Source organism: Acanthochromis polyacanthus, chromosome 17, assembly GCF_021347895.1.
Source record: "Acanthochromis polyacanthus isolate Apoly-LR-REF ecotype Palm Island chromosome 17, KAUST_Apoly_ChrSc, whole genome shotgun sequence".
In the NCBI taxonomy this organism is placed as follows: domain Eukaryota; kingdom Metazoa; phylum Chordata; class Actinopteri; family Pomacentridae; genus Acanthochromis; species Acanthochromis polyacanthus.
Genome location: NC_067129.1, coordinates 21,615,456 through 21,642,201, shown reverse-complemented (window position 1 = coordinate 21,642,201; position 26,746 = coordinate 21,615,456). Strand labels below are relative to the sequence as shown.

General features: G+C 40.0%; 1 protein-coding gene across 5 annotated transcripts in view; it reads right to left on the bottom strand.

Moving 5' to 3' along the window:
• The window catches only part of LOC110958361 (protein turtle homolog B-like), a 171,085-nt gene that overhangs the window by 27,517 nt on the left and 116,822 nt on the right, over positions 1-26,746 (bottom strand). For 3 of the 5 annotated variants that reach the window (XM_051937145.1, XM_051937147.1, XM_051937148.1), the window contains exons 12-17: positions 25,659-25,782; positions 19,131-19,306; positions 15,967-16,193; positions 9,376-9,460; positions 4,388-4,552; positions 1,426-1,471 (exon numbers count right to left, since the gene is read on the bottom strand). In XM_051937145.1, coding sequence (XP_051793105.1) covers positions 1,426-1,471; positions 4,388-4,552; positions 9,376-9,460; positions 15,967-16,193; positions 19,131-19,306; positions 25,659-25,782 — 823 coding nt within the window. The remainder of the gene's footprint in view (positions 1-1,425; positions 1,472-4,387; positions 4,553-9,375; positions 9,461-15,966; positions 16,194-19,130; positions 19,307-25,658; positions 25,783-26,746) is intronic. The other 2 variants (XM_051937146.1, XM_022204866.2) reach the window with 1 other exon arrangement.

Sequence of the window (26,746 nt, the reverse complement as noted above, 5' to 3'; positions counted from 1 at the left end):
TTTGGTGCGACACGTGAAGGATAAAACGAATGATACACTATATTTGTGTCTTGTCACCAAATTCTATGGAAGCACAGAACCATTCAAAGGATAGGGGTCACCCAGGCAATTTCATGTTTTCCATGAAAAAAAACACATGAAATCATTTGATAGAAAGTTCCATCACCAACAGCATTTTCCACAAAATTTTCAGACATGCACATATACTGAAGAGCTGCGTTCAGAAAGGATGTGTTTTGCAATCATAAATAGCAGCAGCTCTTTATATCCCATTAATGTCAAATCTTTTTGAACTGAAACAAACAAACTGCAGCATCATTCTGCTGAGCTCTGTCCCGTGTGGATATCTTCTTGAAGTGTGACATTTACAGGAGCTTTTACTAAGGACATTACCGGCTTTGTCTCCAGATGTAAACAGGTGATTGTCATGTTGCCTTGTGAGGAGGCTGAATTTATTATGAAATGAAGAATAATTCTTGGCTCTGAGACACTGAAAATAGAATTTCTACGTATCTGTCTAGCTTGTGTTAGGCCAGTTAAAGAGCTAAGCGAGGACAGAAATGTTGAGAAAGCACAAAGAGTAGGAAGAGAGGAACATGAAGTAATAGAACTCAAGAGTGACGTAAAGCCTTGATTGCTCTCCCTTGTGGACACCCATAGATGTGTAGTTATTATACTTCTTTTCTAGCCCACTTGGAAGACTGTATTCCATACATGTGTCATAGACTGTATCAGCACATTCCATGCATGTACACCATGTGCATTATTGCCGTTGTTTCAGGTTGGACATGGGGTCCACGTAGACTCTCACAGACTTGGAAAGATAACAAAATTTACATCACATGGACCCTTGTGGACATGGAAGGTACAAGGCTAGTGTTTAAAAATCATGGTTCCCGCATAACTGAAGCAGACTTTGAAAGTGGACAACAAATGCCACTCAGCTCTGTTCAGAGTACAATAGGTCTATAGACAGGACTCCTGTGGATGTTTCTGAAAGGTTGCCCGCATCTTTGTATGTGGATTTCTGGAGAAATGTTGCCGCTTTTACTTTTATGAAACAGTTACATGTCATAAGGTTTGAATTTCTGTACCTGAAGTGTATGATGATCTCTGAAAAAACAGGGCTTGTACTTGCTTAACCAATCAGTGTTGAGACTGGTACAGTTTCTTTCAATACTACTTAGAAGTACCTACTCTGGAGTAGGCACTTTTTATCTCCCCAAAAATGGACCAGAAAGAGGTTGTACACGAACCTTCTAACAAAGTTTTGGGACATCCTAAAATGGCAAACAAATTCCTGCAGTTGAAAACAGCTGGTTCAGGATAGTACCGTAATTTGCTCTGTGATGTCTGGTTAAGGGGTTGTTTTGTAGAGTACAGTGCAGCGCAGTAGTGAATCTGTGTTTTGGAAGAGTTACTTACGGAGTTTCCATGCTTTTTCTGCAGTGGGTTATGGAAAGAGGGGGGTCTGGAAGATGGCAGAAACACAGAAAACAGCATTACTGCCGAGAGCAGTCCATACTAATTAAAAATACACTGGTAGAGGAGACAGACACCAAAGGCAATGTAGAGGCAGGCAAGGTCAACAGGAAGCAAATACATTTTTCTCAGATTTTTTCATTTTCACACAAGACTCAATGCTCATATTAACAATGGGGAAACAGTCTTTTTGATATTCATGAAAAACAGCCCCGACCCAACACATTTACATAAAAGGTTTATAAAAATTAGATTTCCCAAAGATGACATTAGTCGTGCTGCTGCAAAGCCGAAGGCAGGATTTGAAACCAACATTCAGGATAACAGTAAAATGTGACAGACGCTTCAAAAACAACATTAAATATAATGGCTGACTGCAGCTTTGGCTACACTCTGAAGAGGTTTCATGCTATTTATAGCCTTTATTCTAAAGTCAAGAGACTGTAGCATGAATCAGTTAAGTACAAGTTAGGTGACATAACATTTTCCATATGTTTGAGGGTAAATGAATCATAAAAGTTTTTTCATTACAAAAGAATTTTCTTGTCTTTTTCTGTCTGATACTATACAATGATCATTCATAACATTTTGACCACATCATTGACAGGTAAAGTGAAACACATTGATTATCTCTTCATCGTGGCATCTGTTAGTGGGTTGGATATATTGGGCAACAAGTGAACATTTTGTCCTCAAAGTTGGTGAGTTGGGAGCGGGAAAAATGGGCAAGCATAAGGATTTAACAATAAAGGATACAAATTCATTTTTCTAACTGCTAGCCTGCAGCATTATCAGTCAATGTTGGTTTTTCATTAAGAAGAACAAAGAACAGTGGACACTATTCAATATACCTAAAGAGCTACTATGAACTACAGACATGTGATAACAAATCAGTTTGTTATATCAACCACTAGACTAAATGACCATTGTCCTACTTGGTATTTGGTTATCTTACATATGTCAGCACTGGTTGAAGCCCATTAACTGCATCAGAAGTCTCTGTCATGGTGCACACTGCTAGCTAAACCCCACAATGCTCTCTTTTTTGCACATGGAACTGCTACAGTGTTAAATGCAGTAGACCAGCTAGTCTTCTATCTCAGTCTATCACTTGAGCTCCACCTGGTGGCACAACCAGGTGCTATAGCTAATGTACAACACATTTTCTGACATGCACATACCTCGTTTTCTGTCTTATTGCTTAAATTAATAGTAGCTATTCACTGATTAATGACTAATCAATGCTGACAACATTGCTAATGACAATGTTACTTAGCCAGCAAGCTTCTGTTGGAAACTAGATGTTCATAACAGTTGAACAATGCATGTTGATTTAGGCCAGACTTACACTACAGGACTGTTTTTGAATCAGATTGCAAATTACACATAAGGAGAGACACACTCCAACATGGGAAAAACAGTGCATCACACACTACAGGATATTATTATGATTATGGTTCCAGAGGGAGCAGCCAGGGAGCAGAGCACCATCTCACATGATCTCATGGGGAAGGGGATGGAAACAAAATAGAGACTGCTGTAATACTAAGAACTCTCGCAGTGAGAAAAAAACAAAATCAGAGGATAAAATGAATTTGAGTGAGGAAAAAGGTCCATTATCTATACACTGTTTAAACCTCATTAGGTTTGCGTGGGGCTGGAGTCTATCCCACCTGACTTCGGGTAAGGCAGGGAACATCCTGGATAGGTCACCAGTCTATTGCAGGGCTACATATAAACAATCACACCCATTAATTTAATTTGGAGTTACCAATTAACCTCAGCATGCTTTTGGACTGTGGGAGGAAGCCAGACTACCCAGAGAAAACTTGCGCATACACAGGGAGAACATGGAAACTCCATACAGAAAGATCCCAGGAAGGCCAGACACGAACTGGGGATCTTCTAGCTGCAAGGCGAAAGTGCTAACCACCAATCCACTGTGCAGCTCTGAGGAAAGCATGGTTTGTATCTTCTTCCGTAACAACTGGAGGTGAGATTTTAACTATCTGTTTTACTACCTGTAGCTAATTGTTTAGTTTTGCCTGAAAACAGTGTCCTCTGGTAGTGCGCTAACTGTATGAGTCAGTAATCAGTTCAGCAGGTTTCAGTCCGGATTTGTAAACTCCTCACATTACCAAATAATATGGGCCCAACATCTTTGCAGACCCGGACCACATTTCTCCTCTAACTGTCAGGGTAAATGTGCTTGAAAGTCCTGTAGTGTGAGAACAACCTTGGTTGTACAAGTCTCTGATAACTAAATCAAATCAACTTGTGTGGATTGTGTGTGTCATCTGAACACTGCTGCAATTGAAGGAAATAACTTCAGGAAATGTGTACCTTTGTGCACAGCCACTGCCACTAATCTGGCCACTTTGACAGCTGTCCTAGAAACACAACCAAACCTGGAAAAAATTCTTCTCTACAATTACATACCAGAAATTTTTGTGGTGTTTAATTCTTAAATCCTCAAATGTTCAGATTATTTTCAGGTTTACAAGAAAATAATAATAAAAAAAACCTGATATGCTCTCAGACCTTTAGGTCCTATTGATTTTTTAAGTTTTATTATATTTTAAAGGTTACAGTTTTTATCAAATAAACAGAGGAAGAAATATCCAGACACATAAAAGCCCTAGTAAAACCCTCCACCCTAAGAGACTATAAAATTCCAGCACCTCTGATTATCTTGTTTGATGTGTTCTACTAAATAAGAGGACATATAAATACATATCCAAAAAGCAAAACATAGAGAAGGTTGAATTAGATACAGAGAGGGAAAAGTGTTGAGTAATATCCAGAATATTCATGCACCACCTTCCCAACATTCGAAAGTTGAAATCATGTATTTTTTGGTGATTATTTTGGGTTTGGCTTCGTGGTACCAGAGCTTTCCCCTCACCTCTTTTCCTCTTGAGCTTCCTCCGGCGCTGCTTGTTGACAAAGCAGGCAGCCATCGTACTGAACAGGACAGCTGCTGCCAGGAAGCAGATGGTGGCCACAATGCCAGCCACAACTGGTCGCGCCAGTCCACGTTCCTCCACCAACTCCGGAGGAGGGAAGAAGTCTGCAGGGCCAGAGTCAGAGGAAAGAGTGAGGGACGTGAAACCGGCAGTGCAACAGCAAAGTGATACTTTGGTGAAAGAGACACAAAAAGAAGGTTTGAAAATACAGTATGACTCCTTTCTGAGATGGAGCAAAGAGAGCAAAGAAACAACATAAAGTTTTTGTTTGTTCACTACACTTCTGATATTGCACTCTCAAGATCAATGCTAATGTCAACATCCATTTTCTGACTCTGAAAAATGGGCTGATATGTGAGATTACTATGCAGGTTTCAGTCCATTTGAGAGAACACACTGTCTCCTACAAGAACATCCTGTGTCATCCAAACAAACTGAATCTGGATGTTTTTTTTGGAACATGCATACAAACTTCTCAGCCATTATCTCAACTGTCGATTTCTTGATGCTTTTCGCCACTGTCACTGGCAAAAAAAAGTTGGAACGTTCCTTCTGAAAAGGCAAGTAAAATTCCTGTCATGTCCAATGAGATGCTAATACGCTAGAGCTGACCTTTACTGCTGCATGTAGCTCCTGCAGGGTATGATGACATAGCAGAATGTTTGCCAAAAATATCTGTATTCAGAACTTCCTGCATAGAATGATACCTCATGCACCGTATTATTTGACTGATCTCTTTAAGGTGTTATGGTTTATAAACACAAACATTATTCTAATAAAAGATCTGCTCTTGGCACACTCAAAAACTGTGCTTAGAATAGTAAGTTGTGTCTGATGAAGGTGATCCTAAAAAAGTTCAGTTATCAGCCTGAAGAATCCAAAATCGAAGGGTTTGCGAACATTTCAAAATTTAACGGCAACATTTTTCCTCCTGTGCTGTTTAGTCCATGCTCAGGGAAGCTCTCCTACTTTGGCAAATGAATGCAACAGCAAACTCAGCACACACATCATTAGACTCAAACAGCACAGTGAAGGAACAAGAAGCAAACCTAAATCAGAGAGACACAATATATTACAACAGACAGTTACCAGCTCACCACAGCGGGTGCTTGTATGTCATATACACTTCTAGGTGGTAGCAACAATGGATAACTGAATGTTTTATGACACGTTGTTGTTTGGTGGTGGGTTGTAATACCTCATAAATATCTGCTTTGCTTTAAATAACACCAGAAGACAAAAGCAGACTAACTCGTTGTCGCTTCAGAAGAGTCTGACAGACATGAAGTGGTAATCATCAAACCTACAAGCCATGAGCTGTTATCAGGGTCTTAACTATCTTTAGTATTAAACACTTAATCTTAGTTATTATAAGGACCAGCCATACATGTTGTGCTTAGTTTATCAGAACAGTCCACACTAACCAGATCTTCCATTAGTGTATATGATATATGATTATAAATTAGCCTCTCATTATTATGTCTTTCCATTTTTCTCACCATGAACTGCTGGGAGTAAAGACATCTTTTTATAATTGTGTTGAGGAGATTGTCTGGAATTTGCCGATATCACTTTATTTACTGTATCATATAAACAGCTTAACACATTGGTTGCAAACCAGTGTGGGAAGACAAATATTTGCCTGGTTTACCACGGAGGAGACAATTCGAAATAACTTCAGAAGAGGATGATTCTTAGATGCAAAGAAAACCAGCCAGTTTAATCAAAAAAGGTAAGTTCAAATAATTACTGTAACACGATGTAGGACTACGTGAAAAAACTATTCACTTGAGAAGCAGGAGTGTGAAAATAAGTGAAGAAATTGGTAAAAATATTACTTTGCATAAGTTTGATCTGTCTTAATAATGTCATTTCTTCAGTATGTACAAATATGCAACAAGTACACTATTGTTCAAAAGATTGGGGTCACTTAGAAATGTCATTATTTTGTAAAGAAAAGCAGGTTATTTCAACAAAGATAACATTAAACTGATCAGAAATACGGTCTAGACATTGTCAATGTGGTAAATGACTATTCAAGCTGAAAATGCCTGATTTTTAATGGAATATCTTCATAGGGGTACAGAGGAACATTTCCAGAAACCATCACTCCTGTGTTCTAATGCTACATTGTGTTAGCCAATTTGCATTAGCGAATTAGCATTTACATTGAAAAGCTAATTGATGATCAGAGAACCCTTGTGCAATGATGTTAGCACGTGAATAAAAGTGTGAGTTTTCATGGAAAACATGAAATTGTCTGGGTGACCCCAAATTTTTGAACGGCAGTGTACATCAAACTCTGGTTCAACTCTTCCTTGTGATATTAACATATTGCATTGCACAGACACGAGAATATCTGTATAATGATGAGTTGATAGTTAATTCAAACCAGAGGAACAGGTGCTGAGATGGATGCAGAGCTGCATGCAGGTTGCAACTATTGCAAGAATGAAAATGAATATGTAAATAATATGTAAGAACGCGGTCAACATAAATTGTAATGTTGGAGATGTCTTTATTCTTCATAATGTTTGAGCTGTTGGTTGCACATGCAGTATGTGACTACTGAAATGGTAGTGAGGCTAGGGGGCGCTGTTGAGGTAGAAGGGGTTGGTGTAGGTTGAAGAGGAAGAAACAGAAAAGGGAGGAGAGCGGGAGCCGGGGGAGCTCACTAAAAGTTAAGAGAAGATCCAAAACGTGTGATGAGTGATTTTTTTTACGTATCCAAACACCCATGATGCTTACACTGTGGCTACATTTGATGTAGCATCTTATTTTCTCTGTGACACTTGATCATAAACAAACCACTAGCATTGTGATCAACCCTGTGAAAGCAATTCACCCAATAACAAGGGATGTGAATTTGAACACAAAGTGCTTCTGTTTGGCTCTGTGGGTTAAGTTGGAGCTGATAGAACCTCAGACACAGAAGAGAGGGGAGGGCTGATCAGGTATATCTAGAAACTGTGGGCTGCTCATGGAAGTTATGAGTGCTTGCTTTTATTTATTATGAATTATTAAGAAAAATTCCAGTTAACATGAACTGGAATTCAACTGTAATCACAATAATAAACAAGAAACGCACTGAGAGAGTGAAGTACTATGCCAAGGCAGCTCAGTCATTGCATCATTTTTGACAGGTGAAATCTTTTTAAAAAATTGTGGATCCAGACTATAAGCTGCATCATTGCCAAAATCTAATCAATCGATCCTTGTGTCATTTTTGACCTTCGCTGAAAATTTAATCAAAATCCGTTAATCTGTTTTTGAGTAACGCTGCTAACAGACAGGCAGACAGACAAACAGACGCCAATCATCACATAACTCTGCCAAGACTCCGCCTCCTTGTCGGTGTACAAACCCACTGAACCCACTGACTGGTGAACCAGGACTATGTACTGGTTCTGCACGTCCTTTTTTCAAGTAGTTACAGATAAAGAAGCTGGTTGATGTTGTTTCATTAAAATCTAAAATGATAATAGTGTCATTCTGCTATGTTTAACAATATTCACAGAATCCATCCATCCATCCTCTATACACCGCAATCACTGTATGTAAAATTGTCATTTAGCTGCACTTTAATTTAGATAGCTACATCGATTCAAAATGCCTGTACAGGTAAAGAGGCACCAAAGCCAGAATTACTGTGACCAGCACAGTTCTGCATGAACCATGTCCTTACTGTAATGGAAACCCAGGCAGCATACTACTACTTAAACTCCTGCTCCAGGGCTACCAACATTCACAACCATCCTCACTTATTAATGTGCAGGTGGTTTGGTAGTCTACATGCTAATGTATTTGTCAGTGAGGACCAGCGAGGATGATGTCTCAGCCTCCATCATGAACTTGTTGGAGTGGTTAATGTGCTGCAGTGAAGCATGACACAGCAAAAGGCGAAGTACCTTCAGGAATAATGGAACACGGATGAATCACTGATCAACCACAGAACACTGTTACTGTGAAGGGGCAGAGTTTATCCATATCATGTTTAACGATATGCACAGAGGAAGCGGTCATATGAATCCTACATCAGACAGCCAAGCAGCAGCCTTTGATCAGCAGCCGGATCAGATGCCCAGCTTTGCCAATAGGTGGCAGCAGAGTACTTCCAGACATCCAAAGCTTCTTGGGGAAAATCTTCTCTATAAATGCTACCAACAGCTGCTCTTACCAAAGGATGTGTACTCAGTGACCTCTGCAGGGGAGCGACATCACATTTTGAGGGGTTTAATTTCAGATTCAAAACAGACTTTCAGTATTGCGAAATGATCCCAAAAAAAGAACAAGTTTGATGAGTCTGTTTTTTTTTATAGCAACAAAGCAGCCGAGTACAATCAGGGAGAAGTGAGAAGAGCGATGATGTCATACTTTTCAGGATGCTACAAAGGAGCGTGCATGTAAAGTGAGCTTAAATTTAAAAGTGCTGAGTGGGCAAAATGTAAAGTTGGAGTTGCTGCGTGTGCAATACATCTACATCTACCGCTCTTTAGCTCAGAAATGTTAAGACAGCCTGAGGTTAGAGATGCTGGTTGCAGCCAGAGGTTGTCGGATTGAATCCCAGCATTGATAAAACAAGCTCCTCTGAACACAGAGGAGTTCCTTTAGCCTCAGATTTATCTTCTCTGCATACTGTATAATAGAGGGTTCACACAGTGGATATTTGTACCTTTACACTACCACTACTATATACCATGACTATTCTACTTGGAAACAGCTGATTTTTAATGGAATATCTACATAGGGGTACAGGGGCCCATTTCCACCAACCATCACTCCTGTGTTCTAGTGCTACATTTTGTTAGCTAATCTTGTTGAAAGGCTATAAAATTGTTACCCCAAACTATTGAACGGTAGTGTGTATATTTAGAAATTGCTAATGATGATCACAAATGACTTTCTGATGAAATATTTGATGACTCACCTGTGCTGGACACTCCTACTACGTTACTAGGCTCGCTGATCATGTCATCCATGATGGCCATGACACGGAACTCATACCATGCCTCCTAGTATGGGGAGAAGAGAGACGGATTAATATTCAGAAGGAAAAACACTCAGAATTTTATATCTGGAGTCATGAAAGTACCAGTAAGCCAGTAGAAAGCTGTAAGATTCTGTTCTGAAGCTCTGGAAACATAAAGAAAAGCTCTGAATTAAGGATTTTACACATGAACATGAGTTTACTGATCATTTGCGATTCAGCCCACTGTATACAGTTATGATGCCATCTCGCGTAGGTTTTCTGAAACCTGGCACACACGGCAGACGTGATGTCATAGTAATATATTCTGGATTGACACTCTGAACAAAGTTTGCTGTCAAGACTTTATTAGACAGGGGTGTATTGTTTGCATTAAAAAAATGTTAAATAAAGAATTCCAGACTTCAAGTTTTAAGTCTGGAATTTTGTTCCTTGATCCAGCGGGAGTCCATGTGCATGGCAGCCTTGTACCATCTCAGTATCAGGGCCCGAAGAGCAGTGAAGGCATTAATATTATGACCCTCTGCAGGCAATTAAGTCTCATCTTGGATATGTCCAAAGCTGGACATGAACAGGGGTTAGTTTGATTTGGAAAGATGATGATGGACACAGTGCACAACTTTAAGCTATAAATGAGTGACCGTTGGCCACACATGGAAGAGGAATTTGTCAATCTTTTTACATTATTTCTCTCACTTTGGGGTGAAAAACAACAGCATCTAGTATAAAGAATTAGTTTGGTTATCTTGCTGTTTAGTAAATTGTTTGCAAGTGTTACAGCCACTGGTTATTGTGTGCCGTCTTGCTTCTGTTGTGATTTTTTTTTCTGCCTTTGCATAGGGAAATGGCCTGTGTAGGCCTAGCTGTGGCTGGTTTGAGAGCCCCTCCAGAACCAAAGCTGCCAGTCATCTCAGCTAATGAGTCTGGAGCTCAAGACCTGCACTCCAGCCTTTGTTCTCCTGACCTGTCCGATTAGGTCACCACCCAGTTTGATCCACCTTCATCCAACCGGCTGCAGCCATCATCACACTTGGAGTGTAAAAATCTGCAACCAAACTCTAGGTCAGGGTGGCTGGGATTTAGCGAGATTACTTTGTCCTGGTCTGTTTGAATCTTTGTCTTTTGTGTGTTCTGTAGCCACTGAGGGCTGGCTACTTGAAAATTAGAGCTTCTGTTAGTAGCTGCCATTTTGTGAAGACTGTAGCTTCTGTTAGCAGCTGGCTAATTTGCTGAGAAGCTACTTGTGTCTTGTGTGTGTCTTGTAGCCACTGAGAGGTGGTGATTAGTATGTTATATCTTGTTGGAAATGTGTGTTTTGAGGCACCAGTTTTATTTAGTTAATTCCTGGCACTTGACATTCCTTTTGTATTGTATTTGTTTCTGTTGTTTGTGGTGGGTGGTGCTACTGTGGTTAGCTTTGGCTAATGCAGGGGTCGGCAACCCGCGGCTCCGGAGCCGCATGCGACTCTTTCAGCCCTTCTGTTGTGGCTCTCTGTAACTTTGAAAAATAAATTGTTCTGCCTTTCAGGCGCGTTTCAATGCATTTTAATATAGAGTTTTATTGTGAAATTACCGCTCTTATTTTGCCGTGTGCTGCTGGGGTTTTACCCTGTGACATGAGAGCGCAAAGTTGATGCAGAGAGACAACACGGAGCTTCCTATTCCCACACGTTTCATGCCTTTTTTTTGTTTTACTCCTGGAGAAGCAACGCCTGTAGTTTCACATCGTTTTGTACTCAAGAATGGCAAGCCTGTATATTAAAGCTCCACTCCAAGAAAGACACGTCTTGTCTTTGAGTCAAAAGTACTCATGATAGGGTAATACACGTTACTCGCAAGAACACGGCTCGATGTCCAGACAGCAGGTCAGAGAGTCAGAGGAGTGTCGTCTTGGAAAATAGGGCAGCGACTTACCGGAGAAAAGTTATGAGCTTAAGATAAATAGATAAATAGATTTTACAATAGACATTCGCAAAATATTGATTTCCAGCTAACATTACGTAACATATGAGGTCCAGGAGCAAAAATGACATTAACCAAGTAAGATAAATATTAGTGGAAGGACACAATTTAAAAAATGAATCTATCTAATTAGAGGCTTTGTAATTAATTAATCACGACTGATTAACAAGGGCATAGAGGTAAAAAAGCGATATATGCAGTGTTGTCTTCATTTTAAATTCCAAAAGGATTTTGCGGCTCCTGGTGTTTTTTCTGGGGGAAACGGTCAAAATGTCTCTTTGAGTGTTAAAGGTTGCCGACCCCTGGGCTAATGAGTTTTAACTGTTTTGCTTTTGTTTGGCTACTATAAAAACTCTGTTAGCCTGTGTTTTATTTTATTTTGTTCTTTGATTTAGCAGCATCCACTATCCCTGTGTCCCTTAGTTTGACCACTTCTGCGTTATTTTTGTCGCTGAGCAATAAATTGCTTTACCTAACCAGTGACATGTGGTTGTTATTATTTCACCAAGCGGGCCATAGCAGTTGGGTCGTAACGGCAAGACTGAGATGTGTGTGTCGAAAAGATCTCTCCATCCATTATCTAGACGCCACTTTATCCTCTGTAGATTGGCATGGGGGAGTCTATCCCAGCTGACTTTGGGTACGAGTGGGTGTTTGCAGTGCAATGGGAGGAGAGACAAAAGCATTTGCGTGGAACGGAAAGTGGTAGTTACATTAAAGAAAGATGCTCAACTGTGTCATGGCAGGAGAATTTGCCAACAGGAGCAATATTTGAAATGTTGACAATAAAGCATTGTGTCAGAGCTAATAAATCAGTAAAGATGTATTGACTTTCCTTTGCTGTAGTGCAAACGTATGGAAGCGAATGTGACTCAAAACTCAAATTCAAAAGCATTAGCAGAAATGCTTTTGCATTTCAAAGTCATGGCTGCACTTTTTGACTCAAAAATGAAATTAAAAAGCAATATTCCAAAATGCAATTTCATTTTCTTCTTCAGCACTGCTCATTCTGTGACTAAATGAAAAAGCAAAAGCAAATCACATTTGACATTTAATTTTCAAAACGTTCACCAGCAAAAAGGTAACAAAATTCAATTTGAAATGTCAAATTCGAAAATGCAAAAGCATTAGCAGAAATGCTTTTGCATTTCAAAGTCATGGCTGCACTATTTGACTCAAAAATGAAATTAAAAATCAATATTCCAAAATGCAATTTCATTCTCTTCTTCAACACTGCTCATTTTGTGACTAAATGAAAAAGCAAAAGCAAACTCAGAAATGCTTTTTCGTTTTCGTGCTCACCCCGCAAAATGTGTCTCAAAATGCAAAAGTATTTCTGCTAATGCTTTTGAATTTGAGTTTTGAGTCACATTCGCTTCCATACAAACGGCTCTAGAAAATTTATTGCGCTCTGAAAAAAGGACACTATTTATAATTTATCTGGATACAGTGTATTACATTGTATTTAATTTCATGTTCCAGTTGCTGTTCTCTCTGTGGGAGTGCTCAGTACATGACACTGAAAGAGCTGGAGCGAAAACGGCAAATGCGCATCCTGCATGTCACACACACATTAGATAAGAAATGAAAAAAGAAGACATTGAAAGGAAAGATCAGAAAGAGAGAGTAGTTAGTTTGTGCACACCTGCATTGTTACTATGACAACCAAGGTGGATCTGACAGCACATTATGATACAGAATGTCCATCCATCCATTCTCTATACACCGCATTATCCTCACTAGGGTCTCGGGGGTGCTGGAGCCTATCCTAGCTGACTCGGGAGAAGGCAGGGGACACCCTGGACAGGTCGCCAGTCTGTCGCAGGGCTACACATACAGACGAACAATCACACTCACATTCACACCTACGGGCAATTTAGAATAATCAATTAACCTCAGCATATTTTTGGACTGTGGGAGGAAGCCGGAGTACCCGGAGAAAACCCGCGCATGCACAGGGAGAACATACAAACTCCATGCAGAAAGATCCCAGGCCCACCCCGGGATTTGGACCGGGGATCTTCTTGCTGCAAGGCAAAAGTGCTAACCACTACATCACTGTGCAGCCTTGATACAGAATGTGACGCTGATAATCGTAATTTACAGCATTAACACTAATAAAAACAACCTTCCCAGCAGCTCTTAACAGTGTTTCATTCAGAACATATCAAAGTAAAAATAAATGTTCTACAGCAGCTGTTATATTTGTGGCGTGATGACATCTGAGGCTACTTCGTGACCAGCAGGTAAAACAGAGGACACATTTGTTCTCTTGTTTTCATTCTGTAGAAAACTTCCAAACATTTTAAAAACATTTTTTGGACAGATTCATGATTTTTCATACACCTGAAGTAGCAAACAGTGATATTTTGTTGTGCTTTATTGTCTTCTAAGCGACTTCTCGAAACTGACGGCTTTGGCTGGTTATCAGGTGGACTGTTATGAGAACAAACATCCTGCATGAGTTCCCGCACTTTATGGTCCATCAATGCCAAAGAATGGAGGCAGAATGGTGACAGCTGACTGATAAAGAAAAATTTGTACTTGTTAAAAACGGTTTAAACTGATGACAGTGATTCCATCTGTGCTGCACGCCTCTGGTCAACACAGAAACAAGGAGACAGGGTTTCACTTCCCTAAAGCTACCGTAGCTGTGCAGGGCATTTTAAATGTACGCTGCCAGTCAAATGTTTGGACACACCTTCTCATTCAGTGTTTTTTCTTCATTTTTACTACTTTCTTAATTGTAGATTTTCACTGAAGACATCAAAACTATGAAGCAAGATCTATGAAATTATGTAGCAAAGAAACAATTGTGAAATAACTTGAAATATTTTTTATATTTAAGATTCCTCAAAATAGCCAGCCTTTGCTTTGATGACAGTTTTGCACACTCTTGACATTCTCTCCATGAGCTTCATGAGGTAGTCTCCTGAAATAGTTTTCACTGTACAGGTGTGTCTTTTCAAGGTTAATTTGTAGAATTTCTTGCTTTCTTAATAGGGTTGGGACCATCAGTTGTGTTGTGCAGAAGTCAGGTTGGTACACAGTTGACAGCCCTATTTGACAACTGTTAGAATCCATATTATGGCAAGAACCAATCAGCTAAGTAAAGAGAAACGACAGTCCATCATTACTTTAAGAACTGAAAGTCAGTCAGTCTGGAAAATTGCAAAAACTTTCAATGTATCCCAAATCACAGTCACAAAAACCATCAAGCGCAACGATGAAACTGGCTCACATGAAGACCAACCCAGGAAAGGAAGACCAAGAGTCACCTCTGCTGCTGAGGACAAATTCATCCGAGTCACCAGTCTCAGAAATGACAAGTTAACAACAGCTCAGATTAGACTCCGGTTAAATGTCAGTAAGCCCAATCCAGATGGTTTGGGATGAGATGGACCACAGAGTGAAGGCAAAAGGCCCAACAACTGCTCAGCATCTCTGGGAACTCCTTTAAGACTGTTGGAATACCATTTCAGGTGACTACCTCATGGAGCTCATGGAGAGAAGGCCAAGAGTGTGCAAAGTAGTAATCAAAGCAAAGGATGGCTACTTTGAAGAATTAAAAATATAAAACATGTTTAGACTTATTTCACCCTTTTTTGTTTACTACATAATTCTATGTGTTCATTTATAGTTTTGATGCCTTCAGTGAAAATCTACGATGTAAATAGTCATGAAAATAAAGGTACAGAGGAACATTTCCAGCAACCATCACTCCTGTATTCTAATGCTAAATTGTGTTAGCTAATGGTGTTGAAAGGCTAACTGATGATTAGAAAACCCTTGTGCAATTATGTTAGCACATTAATAAAAGTGTGAGTTGTCATGGAAAACATGAAACTGTCTGGGTGACCTCAAACTTTTAAATGGTAATGTGCCTCAGGATGCTACAGCAGAGCTCTGCCTTCACAGTCTGACCCTGAGCGATTAAGTCCTGGAGCACATTCATGTGAATGTTGAAGAAAACAACTAGCACGCTCTTTGTCTGACACACCTTTTCCAGTTTTGGAAACTGTGGGCTCTTCCACTGTGAAAATGGTTTCTTTTCTCGGTGTAATCAGCAGAACCACCTCTCATCATCACTGATGATCCCTGACATAGAGGTTGGATCCTGATGGCTGCTGACTGACACAGAATGAGATGTTTGCTTCTCTGCTCCAGTTTTCAGTCCATGGAGAAATCAGATGTCACACAACATCCTGACTCCTGACAGTTACAGCTCACACATGGTGAATCAGGGAATCAGTTCACGTGCACCATGCTTGCACATCATGCACATTCCTGGAAATTTTTGATAAATTTTCCAATATATTATAACTATAAACTCTAGTATCTGTTGGTGTTTTTGGTGTCTGGATTGACGTCACGATCAAGGTCACAACAGCATCGTAGCTCTAATAAGTTTTCAGTTGGGAAAACATGATAGCCTAACAGAACTGAAAGTAAAATCAGTAACATTTGGATTCCAATTGATGAGTAAAAGCTATTTAGCAAAGTAAAAGGTGAATATGTCTCAGACATCTGGAACTGGCAGAAAAACTGTGCAAAGTCCGTGTGTTTTACCTGGACAAGATCTCGGGCAAGCAACTCCGTCTCCCCAGCGGGAATGCTGTCGTCCAAAACGTCCCATCGCTCCCCCAGGCGAAACTCCATGACATAATGCTGGATAGGTGCTGTGTGATTGGCAGGTGGGATCCAGGTGAGCAGGACGCCCTGCTGCGTGCGATTGGCTGTGAGGCACCGTGGTGGGGTAAGCAGCACCAATGGTTCAGGGGTACTTATAGGAAATACTGAAAGAAGACATTAGGGTAGAGAATATGTGTGAGTAACTCAGTTATATATTCAGTTGAGTAGTTCCACCAGCATGATGTCAGTGAATCAACCCCCTTAACACATAACATGCATCCAAACTAGACTGTGATGGGATGTGATTAAGCTTTTATACCAAAGGCATCACCAGCATATCCATAAAATTCACAGTTATTTTTCTCTTTACTCCTTGCATCCATTGAGGGCATTTCAAAACATTTTGAGCTCATATCTCATCTACATGTTTTCTGACAGTCTGTTTCTGCTATAAAATCTCCTCACCTTTATGGTTGACTGACTATGCCTTAGTTTTTCTCATTTTTATAATGGCTACATGGCTGAAGTCACTTTGCATTTTGTTATTCTCATGTAGCTGCACTGTAACATAACACTGACAAATGTGGACTCAGTTCATCTTTTTGGGTAGTGTAATGTAAATATCCATCCATTATCTATACATGCTTAATCCTCACTAGAAGGTGAAGGCAGGGGACACTCTGGACAGGTCACCAGCCTATCACAGGGATACATATAGAGGCAATTAATTACCTTCACACCTACGGACAATTTTGAATCACCAATTAACCTGAGCATGTTCTTGGACTGTGGGAGGAAGCCGGAGAACCCACACAAAACCCACGAATGCACAGAGAGAACATGCAAACTCCATGAAGCCTGGGACGAGAAGAACGGCTTTGTAAAAGTTTTGTTACACTTGCAAAATGCAAGCAAAATGAACACAAAGATATTTGGTGCAATAAGATAATTTTTGATTTTCCAAATATTTCAATATGTGTGTTAATGAAAATATTAATCAGAAATGTGGCCACCCAAAATTTTTATCTTATTGCACCAAAAAAATCTTTGTGTTCATTTTCATGAATGTCTCAACAAGTGTAACAGAACTTTTGCAAAGCCCGGTATATATATATATATATATATATATATGCTGAGAAGCTACTTGTGTCTTGTGTGTGCTTTTTATCTTCATAAGGTTCAGTATGGCCTTCCACTTCCAGGTATTACACTGTTATTGGCTGAATTTGGCTGTGTTTAAGGCAAAAAATTCAAGAATAACCCAGGATTAAAGGTCATTGCATCCGCACAGTTATCTCCATTAACTAGCTTAGGAGACAATTCCCTACGAAAATAAAAAAAAAAAAGTTTATATAATGTTTTCAACATCTCTGCTACTTTTTTCAAAGATGACTAAGACAGTTTGTGTGGCAGCACATCTGACTTGCAAATGATAGATGGAAGGCTTTGTTTAATATATTGTTCTAGGGGAGAAAGACAACAGGCAGCCCCACGGCTGAAAGCTTTGTCTTTTTTGTTTCTCATTCTTCACTGACACAGAAGGTGATGCAGCATGGATAGTTATCTCAGTTTTCAGCATGTCACTTATCTTTAACTAACAATCTGTGACAGCTTCATTTACACTTAATAAATGTCTGGCTACTTCACTGCTTTAAGGAATGAAATAATGCATAATGATTCAAACAGAACTCAACTGGAGTGTTTATATTGCTGTTCAGATAATCACCAATAAAACATGGCTCTGTTGTCTTGGGTTTATTTTTACATTATAATAGAGAACAATAAATAGTTTTTATAGAAACTTAACTAAATGTTAACTAAATGTTACTGAACAAACGAGGTGTAGCAAGTGAACTAATAGGCTTTAATAGTTAATGACAACTGTCATTGGTAAATGTATGCAACAGAGTTCACTGCTTAAGCCCAAAGCTATTCTTTTATATGTCTATCTGAAAATTTTTTTTTTCCAAATTCAGTCTACAGGCTTAACAGGTTCAAAATTTCAAAAAGATTTTTTTTTTTTTTTTTTTTACCTTATCCTAATCAAAACTGTAATTCAAAGGGTTAACTAGAAAAGCACTCAAAGAGTGCAGTACTCCACCAAGACTGTTCATTTTCCCATATGGCATTGTCAGAAATGCAGCATTTGTTTATTAGGTTTTGATGATCAGAAACCCCGGCAACATAGAACGTGGCCATCTTAAATATAGGTGTACCCACAAACAAAATGACCTTGCACTGAGCACAGGTATATGCTATGCATGTGTATGTTATGTATGGATACCGAATTATGTGACCTAATTGTGTGTCGGAAATTGATGGAACTTGGAAATACTCCCAAAATTGAATCAGCTGTTCCTTGTATCATTTATGACAGATAAGTCTCGATAAGTTAGCAGCGATCGATTTGTAGTAGGATCGCAATCATGTGATCGGCAGCAGGCAGCTGACATAGTGTTCACTTGCAGTCATGGTTACAGTGACATCGTACCGCTATCTCGCAATGATTCAGAAATCGCAAACAAAAGGTTTCCTAAAATTGTAATTGTTGAAATTAGAAATCGAAAGATGTTATCTATACACCGCTTAGTCCATTAGGGTGGAAGTCTATCCCAGCTGACTTAGGGTAAAGGTAGTGGACACTCAGGACAGGTCACCAGTCTATCACAGGGCTACATGTACAGACAGACAAACAATCACACTCACACCTACAGACAGTTTAGAATCATCAATTTCTCATAACTTCAACATGTTTTTGGGCTGTGGGAGGAAGCCAGAGTAACTGGAGGAAACCCACATATGCACAGGGAGAACATGCAAACTCCATGTAGAAAGATCCCAGTAAGGCAGGGCCGTGAACCGGGGATCTTCTAACTGCAAGGCGAAAGTGCTAACCGCCAAGCTACTCTGCAGCCCATATCTTATGTACCATCTTTCTGAAACTGAATACAGCAGCCCCAAAAGACACTTCCATATGGAAAAGATGACATGAAATCATTGTTTTTCCACAGAATAACAGCCATTCTTTTCCCCTGCCTGCCAGTGCAGTTTGTTATTATTGGATCCCTTTGTCCTGGTTGAGCAGTCGTGGGTATACTCACCTAGTGTGTTCACAGTGACAACCTCGCTGAAGGGGCCTGTGCCAAGCTTGTTTTGGGCCAGAACGCTAAACTGGTATGTTGTCTCTGGCTCCAAGCCGGGCACCACCATCCAGTCATGGCCTCCAGGCACGGGTATGGAAAGCCAGTCATGTGGACCTAAATGCTCCCTCTTCAGCCTGCACAGGAGTCAGGATGAGAGATGAGCGGACAGATGGGAAAGATTTTCAACAGATGACTCAGGAGATGCAGCAGAAGGTTACAGAGTTGTCTTCACTTTTAGGTTTCAGGGAAAAATTAACAAATTTACATGTAAGCAACAGTCACACAGCACAGTTTAGCACATTAAAACTAACAAAAAACAAAACATATCATAATTGCTCTAAGTTCCATCATTACATATTTTATAATGAAATATTTCAACCATGTATTTTTTTTCAGTCACAACACTGCTTTGATGGAATGAAGCACATGCTGCGCTTAGCTTTGCACTTGTTTGCTCATGCCACACATTCAGCACCAACTACACCTTATCACCAACTGAAGCAGACAACTGCACACATGCAAGAAGTGCAACACTCCTGCCTACAGCATTGAAGAATAGAATAAGACACGTTATTTTATGTTGCAAGGAATGTAACACAATATCTTCTGATTTCATCTGAGTAATGTAGCTACTAGTGCTAAGAATTTGCATGTTTTAAGTATAAATTACCACTGATGAACATAAACTATCCACTGACAAAGTCTGATTCACGATTTCAATATACAAATACATTGCCTGTCCAAAAAAACCCGTCACCACTTGGATTTAACAAAGCAAATCGGTAAGAGCCTTCCATTGGATAATTCTGCAATGATGAATATGTTTCAGCTGCAACAACTTATTTAACCCTAGCTGATGAAGTGAGGAATTTCTCATTTCTTAAACAACCATGTTGGAAGACACATCCTGCGGTCGTGGAAAGGATGTTAATCTGTCTCAGAAGGGTCAAATTATTGTCCTGTATCAAACAAAGAAAACAACTAAGGAGATTTCTGAAACTACTAAAGTTGGATAAACAACCATCCAATGCATTATCTGAAGGATCGTGGTGAACCATTATCTTTGAGGAACAAATGTGGTCGGAACAAACTCTTTGATGATCATACAAAGTCAACAGTAAAACTCACGGCTATGTTTAATCAAGGCAATATGAGCAGTTCCACATGTACAATATGAAGGGATCTCAAGGGATTGGGACTAAACAGCTGTGTAGCTCTGAGAAAACTACTGATCAATGAGGCTAATCAGAAAAAAAGGCTTCAGTTTGCTATGGAGCATAAAGATTGGACTGCACTGAAAGAAGGTCATGTGGTCTGATGAGTTCAGATTTACCCTGTTCCAAAGTGGTGAGTGCATCAGGGTAAGAAGAGAGGCAGATGAAGTGATGCAGTCATCATGTCTAGTGCCTACAAGCCTGTGGGGGTTAGGGTTATCATCTGGGGTTAGTCAGGTTCAGCAACGTTATGTTCCCAAAGAATGAGGTCAGCTGACTACCTGAATATACTGAATGACCAGGGGCCTCATTTATAAAGCTTGCGTAGAAAACGTGGATTTGCGTACAAAACAGGGCTAGAAAGTGGCGTACGCCACTTTCTACGCAAAGGTTGTGATTTATAAAAACAAACTTGGTGTGAGAATGTGCGCACCGGTGCGCCAACCCTGATTCTTGATGCTTCCTTACGCACAAAACAGGGCGTAAATCACAAACTTTGCGTAGAAAGTGGCGTACGCTGTGTACGTTGTGATTTCTAGAACAAACTTGGCGTGAGAATGTGCGCACCGGTGCGCCAACCCTGATTCTTGATGCTTCCTTACGCACAAAACAGGGCGTAAATCACAAACTTTGCGTAGAAAGTGGCGTACGCTGTGTACGTTGTGATTTCTAGAACAAACTTGGCGTGAGAATGTGCGCACCGGTGCGCCAACTTTGATGCTTGCTTAAGCACATTTTGGAGACAGAGGGAACGGCAGTGCCGGAGGGTGAAGTGGCGAATTGAAACCAGATTGATCCCTAAACCTTTATTGTTATCACATATTAGACTTGTAGAGCTGGATAATCATAAACCCTCATTGTTGTAGATGTTCATATAGTGCGTCATTCGGCCGACGACTGTATTTGCAGAACTATGTTCATATATCAACAGGGGCGGATTGAACGTTATTTCATTCGGTCATTTAACCGAAGGGCCGGTATCTGGGGCCGGCGCGGTGATCTTTATTAAATAATTTTGTTTAGTGATCACCCGGCGCCCGTATGGCTCATCGGGGAAGGCAGAAGACCCATTTGTAGGGGTGGTCTCCGACGCAGTGGCTCGGGTTCGGTTCCTGCCCGCGGCACTTTTATGCATGTCTTCCCACTACTCTTCTCCCCATTTCCGGTCACTCTTCACTGCAACTATCACAGTAAAAAGGCAAAAAAAGTAAAGAATTTTGTTTATTTATCCATATGCGGCCGAATGGGATGAGCGTCCAACCATTAATCAGCCCTGTACAGGCACACAGGCACACATGCTTCACACCACAACCCCCCAGTGAAAATGAATTTGTCTATGTGAACCGAAAAAATGCACATTCAGTCAGTTTACAAATGATTTGTACATCAGACATGATCATAGCAAATTTAGTGGCAGGGTGGCCTGGGTCAACACATGATTCATTCATCCTGACGCACAGCAGTGCAAAGACTGCCGGCCGGCGCTGCGTGAAATGCCGTGGATCAGCAGCTTATTTATATACAGATACATTCATGAGTTACTTTGCATTGACCATTCATGGTAAAATGTGGGTGTGTTGTGGGCGGAATGTGAGGTGGATCCACCTGTGCAATCTTCCAGCTGGTGTCTGATTTATCAAGAAATTGCATGCAGCTGTGCTTACGCAAAGTTTTATAAATCAGGGGCGAAGGGCATACGTCCTTTTCGTATTTTTGGCGTACGCAAACTTTAGTATGGATCCTACGCAATGTTTTATAAATGAGGCCCCATGTCTTTACATCAATGGAGCTTTTCTTCCCTGATGGTATGGGCATATTCTGAGATGACAATGCCAGGATTCATTGTGAATGAGTGGTTCAGAGAGCATGAGACATCATTTTCACACATGGATTGGCCTCCACAGAGTTCAGACCTCAGCCCCACTGAGAATCTTTGGGATGTGCTGGAGAAGACTTTGTACAACAGTTCAACTTTCCCATCATCAATATAAGATCTTGGCAGAAAATTAATGTAACTCTTAACAGAAATAAATGCTGTGACTTTGCAGAAACTTATCGAAATGATGCCATTGCGAATGTGTGACATTGTCAGAGCTAAAGGTGGTCCAATGAAATATGAGAGTGTACAACTTTTTTTTGGACAGGCAGTGTAGTTCCCCCACATAAGGAAAAAGTAGGTCTCCATTCAAAAAAGTGATAATAATCCAATACAGACGTCACAGAACTGAAAAATTGATCATGCATCACAGATTGTCTGAAAAAGTCCTGTAAGGTATTTGGAATTGTACAAATCTCCTGCAGTGTCTTGTACATAAAATGTATCTCATGTGGCAAGAAGGTTCACACAGGATTTGTAAAACCTGTCTTCATCTCCATCAGTAACAGAAAACTCAAGTTTAAACCCACTTTTTAATGACTTCAGAGATGTGGGACATCTGTAATATGTCCACTGATGCAAACTTCAGCAAGCATGTCATTAATTAAAGCTGCTAGTTATTGTATTTTCTGCTGCTCTGCGAGTTCTTCACTGTTTTCATAAAGCTTGATGAGTTCCAATAAGCAGAGTCACACTTCTTATGATTAATCTTGAGGCTTAGTACAGGACATCTCACTGTGCAACAATCAAATCAATTACCTCATGGCAGCAATATTGTTGGTGTTTTACAAATTAAGATCACATTTCCCACAAATGCTTAGCTGCATTCAGGGTGAACCAAAATGTTGTTCAATGTAGTTATTCTGCTTTTAGGCAACAAAGCAACCCATACATGTGGGATGCATCTTGTATTTGACACATTCAGAAATGCAAGAGTAGTTTCTTGTTGACTGTCTAAGTTGTTTCCACTTATTATTCTCTTGGTTTATGCTGGGTCCAAATCATGTTTATTGACTGGGTAAAAGTACACCCCCTGTCAAAAGTTTTAGGACACTTTCTCATTCAAATAAAGTGTCCTGCAACTTTTGACAGGGGGGTGTATCTACCAAATTTGGTACACATATGCAGCACATCAGGCTGAACAAAAAAGTCAGTGACAGCCACATTCCAAACCCAACAGGAAGTGAGCTTTTTTGCGTTGAATGTCAGATTTTGCCCATTTTTCATTTTTTTCTAGAGCGAACTCCTCCTAGGGGGAAACTCCAATTCACCTCAAATTCGGCCAGTACATACAGGAGGCCTTAATGATCCAAAGTTATTAAAATCTTTTTCCAAAGTCAAAGGGCGTGTCCGTGGCGGCCTCTGGAATTTTGACCCTTCGCCATGAAATTTCAAATGCTGTGTAAATGCCCTGAACATGCTCCAATCTGCCTGAAACTTTACATGTATGATCAGAGTCCTGCCCTGATCACATCCATATGATGAAATACACCCCCTGTCAGACGTTATAGGACAGGTTCTACTTTATTTGAATGAGAAAGTGTCCTAAAACTTTTGACAGGGGGTGTATATCTGCCAGTTATGTAGACATTTAAGTTAATCTAGGCTTTGTGTATCACTTCCACAGTTTCTGAGAGCACAAGACAAAATCAGTGACAACTTCAATCTTTGACAAGAGGAACAGTATAGCGGTGTCTACATGAAGACAATGACTACAGTCATGGAAAAAGTTAATAGACTACCCTTGTTTTGTTCAATTTCTTGTTCATTTTAATGCCTGGTACAACTAAAGTACATTTTTTTGACAGTTATAATGATAACAACAAAAATAGCTCATAAAAGTTTAGTTTAAGAGCTGATATCTAGCCATTTTCCATGGTTTTCTTGATAAAAACCAAAATCACTTAAGTTCTTATATCAATAGCTATGGAATTGTACTGTCACAAACAGTTCTTTTAGGCATTCCATGTTTTTTCTTGGTGTAATGAACAGCTGTATTGGAGATCTTCAGTTTTTTTAACTACCTGTCTCTCACTCACACCAATTTCCAGCAGTGCCAAGATGGCTGCTTTTGTGGCTTCACATAATTCTGTTTGTAGGAGCCAAATTGCAATTTGTGTTGATTTTCATACATTCTTTCTTTTTATTAGTATGTTTATGTGAATGGGAGGAATGGTAGAGAGAGTGTGTGCAGGTGTGCCCTGGAGGAATCTGTAGGTGGAGCCGAAGGTGAAGGCTTCAACACCAGCTGCCACAGCATCTGGGAGTGGCTGAGGAAGGAAAAAGTTTTTTGACCATGCGGCTGCAAGAAGGAACAAGACCTTCTTAAAAGACTGTTCAGTTCAAGGCTTTATTACTTTATTTTCAACTTATCTGTATTCATTCAAGCAATAAATGGTCATTGAGAAGAACTGGATCCACTTCTACTCATCTGTATCTGCACGTGTCAAGGCTCAAATCCAACTCAGCCATCAGTAAAAGTAAAGCAGCAAACTAAAAGGGTTGGCTGAAATTGCTATTTCACTTTTGTTTGAGGCAATATGTGAGAGCAGACAACTTCTGAGTTGTGCTATGGCTTGAATGTAAGCAGGAAACCACTTGAGGCCTTTAAATGTGCAGTGCTGCAAATGATATGAAAAGACTTCATATACCGTTGGAAAACAATTAAGCTTAAGCATATAAAATAGGACATAAAATATTGTGTAATCAGTTGGATTTTTTGTCATGTTCATTGTATTCTTAAGGTAATATACCTTTAGTGGTACTAGGCATGAAAATGAACAAAAAACTGAAGAAAACAAGGATGGTCTAACATTTTTTTCCATGACTGTATAATGATATACACTACAAGTCAACTGTTTGGACACACCTTCTCATTTAATATATTTGTTTTAAATTTTCATGACTATTTACATTGTAGATCCTCACTGAAGGCATCAAAACTGTGAATGAACACATATGGAATTATATTGTAAAAAAAAAGTGCGAAATAGGTCAAAACAAGTTTTATATTTTAGATTCTTCAAAATAGTCACCCTTTGCTTTGATTACTGCTTTGCACACTTGTGGCATTCTCTCGATGTTTAATATACTAAACATTTCAACTCAGGCCTTTCGTCAAAGTTAAGCAGTAGCAAAGCAGCAGCTGCAGCAGCAGGATAGAGGAATTTGGGTCATGTTCAGTTTAGTTGCAACAATTGCTTTTGCCTTTTTTTTTTCTTCAAGAAATTCCAAGATTAGAGATGAAAACTCACTGACACTGGACCTCCGTGTATTTTCCATCTCTACGTTTTCACAACTGTTCTGAACACAACCCTGGAAAAGACATTGTTAGAAGTAACAGAGGACGTATTGGAAGAAGAAAAAGCAGAAGCAAAGCATGCCAGGATGACTCACACATGGCCATACCAGACTGAGAATGTCTGCTGGAAGCCTCCATCGTAGCTCGCCTCCCAGGATACGTTGGCCCAGGTGGAGGACGCGGCCACATGGACGCTGGTGGGGGCGTGGGGGCTTGTGCCTGCAGAGGAAAAACAGTTGTTAAAAGGGAGCATTAGTCACTGAGCGGCTCTGCTGTGGCAAAGTACATTCATTTTACTGATACTAATTTACTGTGAGCTGGGTTTTAAGTAATCTTCATTGTTAAGCAGCCTTCATCTAACTGCAAAAAAACCCCAACTATATTTCAGTACAGTGTAAAGTCGATATATATATATATATATATATATATATATATATATATATATCGACTTGCAAACTGCTCCAGGTCTCTCAGATTTGAAGGGTACCTTTTTGAAACCGCAGTTTTAAGATCTCCCCATAGGTGTTCAATAGGATTTAGATCTGGACTCATTGCTGGCCACTTCAGAACTCTCTAGAACTTTGTCTCCAACCTTTTCTTAGTGCTATCTGAGGTACGTTTCAATTCATTGCCCGGTTGGAACACCCATGACCTCTGATGCAGGCCCAGCTTTCTGACACATGGCCCTAAATTGCGGCCCAAAATATTTTGATTGTCTCCTGATTTCATGATTTCTTGCACACCGTCAAGGCACCCAGTGCCAGAGGCAGCAAAACAACCCCAAAACATCTTTGAACCTCCATCATGTTTGACTGTAGGCACTGTGTTCTTTTCTTTGTAGGCCTCATTCTGTTTTCTGTAAACAATAAAATGACGTGCTTTTCCAAAAGCTTTACCTTAGTCTCATCTGTCCACAAAATGTTCTCCCAGAAGGATTGAGGCTTACTCAGGTACGTTTTTGCAAACCCCAATCTGGCTTTTTTTGTCTCTTTGTCAGCAGTGGGGTTCTCCTCAGTCTCCTGCCATATCGCTTCTTCTCATTCAGATGACGACGTATGTTCTGAGCTGACACTTTTGCACTCTGAATCTGCAGGACAGCCTGAATTTGCGTGGAAGTTGACTGAGGATGTTTATCCACCATTCAAATGATCCTATATTGCATTCTTTCATCAATTTTTCTCTT